The sequence below is a fragment of the Scomber japonicus genome, chromosome 23, assembly GCF_027409825.1.
Source record: "Scomber japonicus isolate fScoJap1 chromosome 23, fScoJap1.pri, whole genome shotgun sequence".
Lineage (NCBI taxonomy): Eukaryota > Metazoa > Chordata > Actinopteri > Scombriformes > Scombridae > Scomber > Scomber japonicus.
In genome coordinates this window covers 22,646,397-22,653,896 of record NC_070600.1, presented here as the reverse complement: position 1 = coordinate 22,653,896, position 7,500 = coordinate 22,646,397, and the positions used below count along the sequence as shown (strand labels likewise).

Sequence of the window (7,500 nt, the reverse complement as noted above, 5' to 3'; positions counted from 1 at the left end):
CTAAAACCACACAGAATCTTTACTGATCACTGATGAAGTTTTAACAAGACCTGCAAGTAGGGCCGGGCGATTATGGCAAGAATCAAAATCAGGATTATTTTGATCGGTATTGAAATCGCGATTATAAAACACGATTATTCATAGATTTGTAAACATAAGCATTTATTGAACCACCAGAACTCAACTTGAATGATTGTTGCCATGGTGACACCATAATGGTGTGCACTGTGTCAAGCAGTTCACACGCTCTCACGCCACACCTGTCATTTCTCACGCACAGAAATTAATATATTATGTAATCCATACATCCCAACTCTCTGTGTGTGTGTGTGTGTGTGTGTGTGTGTGTGTGTGTGTGTGACTATCAATGCAGCGCGTGTGAGAGCGCAGCGTCCTGATGGCTGTTTGATCTCACGCCAAACTTTTCATGAAACTTAAGAGCAGTGAAGATGTCCCAGTCCTACCTTTCTTCTTGTCAACCAAAGGCCTTTCTGTCATTTTAAATCTCCCCACATCTGCTCAGAAACACACCGTTCCTCCAGCGAGTCTAACATAAGGGGCGGGACACACAACTTGCTGGGAAAGACTGGGCGTTGGATTTATGTCACAGGTGCGCTGCGCTGCGCCGGGCGGAACAATAATCGGTTTATGTCGATTATTACGTTTTTATAATCGCGGGAGGCCAAAATCGATATCGTGATTAAAATTCAATGAATCGTCCAGCCCTAGTATCCAGTCAAATCTAGTCATGTCTTTACACTCCCAAAGCATCCGTCGCTGCTACTCTGCCCCCGAGGGACGAGTTAAACTTACATAATCACTTCTGCTTTCTTTGTTTCAGAGCTGAAATATGAACATTAGTCTTTTCTGTTTGTTTGAAGCATTTATGAACTAGTGCTAAGTTTCTTTCCCATGCTTTGTGGGTGTGTCATCACCATTCATATACTTATACAACCAGTAGTTAAATTACTAAAGCACAATTTCAAGTGTGTTATGGATATATAACCTTTTAATTTTGCTCTCAGTGTGCACCAGAATGATGCTTTTGACTTAAAAATGTGCCCTCGGACCTCCATAGAGGGTCAGACTGATGTTCCTCCACCATAGTCTCTCAAAAAATCTGTGGGAAACTCTGCTAGGCATTCATTTCTGAATTATATGTTCTGTATAAAAAACACTTTTCATATCAACACATATCGGAAAATATGTTCACTGATGCCGATATATCAGTGAAAGGTCTGTAGTATGAGCCGGTAGATAAATCAGTCATTGTGGTGATTGTAATCATTTATCTTCTGATCTGGTTGCTGCTGGTTTTCATGTTAGTTATTTTAAACATTTTGATAATTACACACACACACACACACACACACACACACACACACACACACAATGTAATTACAACGGGAGTCATTACGTCACTATGTGTGAGTGGGAGAAATAAGTGACATTTAAAAGGACATATTAAGAGTTTTATTATAAGTTTTAATCTAAAATGCAAACCGCTGATAGTTTTGTTATGTCGTCTCTTCACTCCAGGAGCAAATGATGCGTAAAAAGCAGGCGCAACATCTGGACGCCCGCTACGTGACGATGGTGGAGAACGCCTACTACTACTGCAACCCGCCGCCCATGGAGAAGACGGTGAGGAAGAAGAGGCCGCCGCTGCAGGAGTACATCCGCAAGCTGCTCTACAAGGACCTGTCCAAAGTCACAACGGAGAAGGTGCTCAGGCAGATGCGTAAGCTTCCCTGGCAGGACCCCGAAGTGAAGAGCTACCTGATCTGCTGCATGGTCAACATCTGGAACGTCAAGTACAACAGCATCCACTGTGTGGCGAACCTGCTGGCCGGACTGGTGGCCTACCAGGAGGACGTGGGCATCCATGTGGTGGACGGAGTACTGGAGGATATCCGCCTGGGCATGGAGGTAAGGAGAGGAAAACACACTGTAAAGTTTATAGGTCTGGTCTGCTCAACCTTTTGGTAGAAGTCATGATATCTGCTCAAAAACTCAAATCTATTGAACCCATTTAACATTTTGGGTCAATCTTTACCACTTGTATGAGGTATATAATGCACAGACAGACCATCAGATTGTTCTATGGTTGCTATGGATACAGGCTGTTCTATATGGTTGCTATAGATACAGGCTGTTCTATGGTTGCTATAGATACAGGTTGTTCTATGGTTGCTATAGATACAGGCTGTTCTATGGTGGCTATAGATACAGGCTGTTCTATATGGTTGCTATAGATACAGGTTGTTCTATGGTTGCTATAGATACAGGCTGTTCTATGGTGGTTATAGATACAGGTTGTTCTATGGTTGCTATAGATACAGGTCGTTCTATATGGTTGCTATAGATACAGGTTGTTCTATGGTGGCTATAGATACAGGTTGTTCTATATGGTTGCTATAGATACAGGTTGTTCTATGGTGGCTATAGATACAGGTTGTTCTATGGTTGCTATAGATACAGGTCGTTCTATATGGTTGCTATAGATACAGGTTGTTCTATGGTTGCTATAGATACAGGCTGTTCTATATGGTTGCTATAGATAAAGGTGGTTCTGTGGATGCTATAGATACAGGTCGTTCTATGGTTGCTATAGATACAGGTCGTTCTATGGTGGCTATAGATACAGGTTCTATGGTTGCTATAGATACAGGTCGTTCTATATGGTTGCTATAGATACAGGTTGTTCTATGGTGGCTATAGATACAGGTTGTTCTATGGTTGCTATAGATACAGGCTGTTCTATGGTCGCTATAGATACAGGTTGTTCTATGGTTGCTATAAATACAGGTTGTTCTATGGTTGCTATAGATACGGGCTGTTCTATGGTCGCTATAGATACAGGTTGTTCTATGGTTGCTATAGATACAGGTTGTGCTTTAGTGTATAAACAAAGAATAACACAAATCACTGCTGACATCAGAGATCCTGCTGGAGACATTTTTGAAGTTGAGTTTCCATTTTTTTCATCTTGTACATGAAGAGAATGAGTCTCTAACATGTTTTTAATAAAAGTTTAGAACAAATGAGACACTGAATGAGGTGTGTAAAACATCACATTTAGAGTCAATGAGGGAAAGAAATCCATGTTTTATGTTGTCATGGCCTCAAAGAGGAAGGAAACAAAAAAAAACTAGGTCCTGCATAAAGCTCATATCACCACCTACTAAACGCTTTATGTATGATGATGATGATGATGATGATGATGATGATACATAACACATGGTTACAGATAAATAAGCTTCTGTACCTATAAGCTGTATCTCATTTGATACACACATTTCAACAGGAATTAATAGAATAAAATAAGCATTGGTTTATCTGTGCATTACATGTTTCTGATCGTATGCGTCAGGTTCGTCAGGTAATAAAATAATCCCACTGACTGCTGCTAAAAGTACCGACCTAGGCATCCAAACCTTACTGATTATATAAGATTTGTTCCTTCAGAGACTTCAGAGTTCATTTCTGAGAGGACAGGAAGCCAAATGAAACTCGATGCTAATCTTGATTGACGTTTTTTTGACAGTCTGACTGAACAGGAAGCGTCAGGTGTTGACAGACAGTCGAGCGGTCTTACATAACACTTCACAATCAGTTTCATCTTTTTAAAAATATCTGTGACTTGGGCTCGACAACAACAGAGCGGCAACGTGGAGTAATATCGGATCAGTTATTAATCAGAGAACTGAATATGAGTCCTTTTACTTTTAATATTAAACATTTTTCTGTTTACTTAACCCTCCTGTTGTCCTCGAGTCAAGGAAGGAAAGAAGGAAGGAAGAATCGAAGGGAGGAAGAAAGAAGGAAGGAAGGATGAAAGGAAGGAAAGCAGGGAGGGAGGAAGGAAGGAAAGAAGGACAGAGGAAGGAAGGAAGTATGGATGGAAGAAAAGAAGGAAGGAAGGAGGGAAGGAAGGAAGGAAAGGAGGGAGGGAGGAAAGAAAAGAAGGAAGAGAGAAAGGAAGGAAGGAAGGAAGGAAGGACAGAGGAAAGAAGGAAGGATAGAAGGGAGGAAGAAGGAAGGAAGTATGGATGGAAGGAAAGAAGAAAGGAAGGAAGGAAGGAAAGGAGGGAGGGAGGAAAGAAAAGAAGGAAGAGAGGAATGTAGGAAGGAAAGAAGGACAGAGGAAGGGAGGGAGGAGAGAAAGGAAGGAAGGAAGGACAGAGGAAAGAAGGAAGGATGGAAGGGAGGAAGAAGGAAGTATGGAAGGAAGGAAGGAGGGAAGGAAGGAAGGAAGGGAGGGAAGGAGGAAAGAAAAGAAGGAAGAGAGAAAGGAAGGAAGGAAGGAAAGGAGGGAGGGAGGAAAGAAGGACAGAGGAAGGGAGGAAGGATGGAAGGAAGGAAGAAAGAAGGAAGGAAAGAAGGACAGAGGAAGGAAGGAAGGATGGATGGAAGGAAAGAAGGAAGGAAGGAAGGAAGGAAAGGAGGGAGGGAGGGAGAAAAGAAAAGAAGGAAGAGAGGAGGGAAGGAAGGAAGGAAGGAAAGGAGGGAGGGAGGGAGGAAAGAATAGAAGGAAGGTAGGAAGGTAGGAAGGAGGAAGGAAGAAAGAAAAGAAGGACAGAGGAAGGATGGAAGGTAGAAGGAAGGAAGTATGGAAGGAAGGAAGGAAGGAAGGAAAGGAGGGAGGGAGGAAAAGAAGGAAGAGAGGAAGGTAGGAGGGAGGGATGGAAGGGAGGAAAGAAGGACAGAGGAAGTATGGATGGAAGGAAAGAAGGAAGGAGGGAAGGAAGGAAGGAAGGAAAAGAGGGACGACAGGAAGTTTAAATGTCTTTTCCTGAATCTGTTTCCAGGTCAACCAGCCGAAGTTCAACCAGCGGCGGATCAGCAGCGCTAAGTTCCTGGGCGAGCTCTATAACTACCGCATGGTGGAGTCGGCCGTCATCTTCCGCACGCTCTTCTCCTTCATCTCCTTCGGGGTGAACCAAGATGGCAGCCCGAGCCCGCTGGACCCCCCCGAGCACCTGTTCCGCATCCGGCTGGTCTGCACCCTGCTGGACACCTGCGGCCAGTACTTCGACCGAGGCTCCAGCAAGAGGAAGCTCGACTGTTTCCTCATCTACTTCCAGGCACGTCTGCTCCCCAAAATGCACCTTCCTTCCTTCCTTTCCTTCCTTTCCTTCCTTTCTTTCCTTTCCTTTCTTTCCTTTCCTTCCTTTCCTCCATTCCTTCCTCCTTCATTCCTTGCTTTCCTTCCTCCTTCATTCCTTGCTTTCCTTCCTCCCTTCTTTCCTTCCTTCTTCCTCCTTCGTTCCTTCCTCCCTTCCTCCCTCCTTTCTTTCCTCATTTCCTTCCTTCTTTCCTTCTTTCTTCCTCCCTCCTTTCTTTCCTCATTTCCTTCCTTCCTTTCCTTCTTTCTTCCTCCCTCCTTTCTTTCCTTCTTTCCTTCCTTCTTTCCTTCTTTCTTCCTCCCTCCTTTCTTTCCTTCTTTCCTTCCCTCTTTCCTTCCACCATTCCCCTTTCTTCCTTCCTTCTGTCCACCCTCCTTCTTTCCTTCCCCTTTCCTTCTGTCCTTGTTTCCTTCCTTCCTTCTGTCCACCCTCCTTCTTTCCTTCCCCTTTCCCTCTGTCCTTGTTTCCTTCCTTCCTCTTTTCCTTCCTCCCTCCCTCCTTTCCTTCCTTCCTTCCTTCCTCCCTTCCTCCCTCCTTTCTTTCCTCATTTCCTTCCTTCTTTCCTTCTTTCTTCCTCCCTCCTTTCCTTCCTTCTTTCCTTCCTTTCTTTCCTCCCTCCTTTCCTTCCTTCCTTCCTTTCCTTCCTCCTTCGTTCCTTCCTCCCTTCCTTCCTCCTTCGTTCCTTCCTTTCTTCCTTCTTTCATCCCTCCTTTCCTTCCTTCTTTCCTTCTCTCTTTCCTTCCACCATTCCCCTTTCTTCCTTCCTTCTGTCCACCCTCCTTCTTTCCTTCCCCTTTCTGTCTGTCCTTCTTTCCTTCCTTCCTCTTTTCCTTTCTCCCTTCCTTCTTTCCTCCCTACTTTCCTTCCTTCCTTCTTTCCTCCGTCCTTCCATCCTTCCTTCTTCCTCCCTTCCATCCTTCCTTCCTCTTTTCCTTCCTTCCTTCCTTCTTCCGTCCTTCCTCCCTTCTTCCTTCCTTCCTTCTTCCTCCCTTCCATCCTTCCTTCTTCCTCCCTGCCATCCTTCCTCCCTGCCATCCTTCCTCCCTTCCGTCCTTCCTTCCTTCTTCCTCCCTTCCATCCTTCCTTCCTTCTTCCTCCCTTCCATCCTTCCTTCTTCCTCCCTTCCATCCTTCCTTCTTCCTCCCTTCCATCCTTCCTCCCTTCCATCCTTCCTTCTTCCTCCCTTCCATCCTTCCTCCCTTCCGTCCTTTCTTCCTCCCTTCTTCCTTCCTTCCATCCTTCCTTCCTCCTTGCTTTCATCCTTCCTCCCTTCCGTCCTTTCTTCCATCCTTCCTTCTTCCGTCCTTCCTTCCTTCCTTCTTCCGTCCTTCCATCCTTCCTTCCTGCCATCTTTCCTCCCTTCTGTCCTTCCTTCCTTCCTTCTTCCTCCCTTCCATCCTTCCTCCCTTCCTTCTTCCATCCTTCCTCCTTTCTTCCTTCCTTCCTTCTTCCTCCCTTCCATCCTTCCTTCTTCCTCCCTTCCATCCTTCCTCCCTTCCTTCTTCCATCCTTCCTCCCTTCCATCATTCCATCCTTCCATCCTTCCATCCTTCCTACATTCTTCTATCCTTCCTTCCTTCCTCCCGTCTTCCTCCCTTGACTCGTGACTTGACGTTGTTGTTGTCGTGTCTGCAGCGCTACATCTGGTGGAAGAAGAGCGTGGACGTCTGGACCAAAGATCACCCCTAACCCTCCCTTCCTCCCTTCTTCCATCCTTCCTCCCTTCCTCCCTTCCATCCTGCCTTCCTTCCTTCCTTCCTTCCTTCCATCCTTGTGACTTGACATTGTTGTTGTTGTGTCTGCAGCGCTACATCTGGTGGAAGAAGAGCGTGGACGTGTGGACCAAAGATCACCCGTTCCCCATCGACATCGACTACATGATCAGCGACACTCTGGAGCTGCTGCGGCCCAAGATGAGGCCCAGCTGCTCCCTGGAGGAGGCCACCAAGCAGGTCACCGATCTGGAGAGGGAGGTGCTCGTCAAACTAGGTGAGGAGCAGCGGGGGGAAAGTGGGGGCAGGCGGGGGGGGAGGGGGCAGTTAATGTATCTCCAATGAAGATATTCATATGAGATTCTCACCAGATTTCTTCTTTCCTTCCTCCTTTCCTTCCTTAGTCCTTCTTCCTTCCTCCCTTCCTTCCTTCCTTCCTCTTTTCCTTTCTCCCTCCTTCCGTCCTTCTTTCTTTCCCTCCCTCCCTTCATTCCTCCCTCCTTTCCTTCCTTCCTCCCTCCTTTCCTTGCTCCTTTCCTTCCTTCTTCCCTCCCTCCTTTCCATCCTCCTTCCTTCCTCCCTCCTTTCCTTCCTTCTTTCCTTCCCTCCTTTCCTTCTTTCCTCCCTCCTTTCTTTCCTTCCTTCTTTCCTTCCTTCTT

The 7,500-nt window shown here is 45.8% G+C and overlaps 1 protein-coding gene across 1 annotated transcript in view; it reads left to right on the top strand.

Annotated features, from left to right (window-relative positions):
- Nucleotides 1–7,186, top strand: part of upf2 (UPF2 regulator of nonsense mediated mRNA decay) — a 19,292-nt gene extending 12,106 nt beyond the window's left edge. Inside the window, exons 12-14 of the mRNA XM_053313809.1 lie at nucleotides 1,540–1,929; nucleotides 4,812–5,087; nucleotides 6,935–7,186. Coding sequence (XP_053169784.1) covers nucleotides 1,540–1,929; nucleotides 4,812–5,087; nucleotides 6,935–7,186 — 918 coding nt within the window. The remainder of the gene's footprint in view (nucleotides 1–1,539; nucleotides 1,930–4,811; nucleotides 5,088–6,934) is intronic.
- The last annotated feature ends 314 nt before the right edge of the window (nucleotides 7,187–7,500 follow it).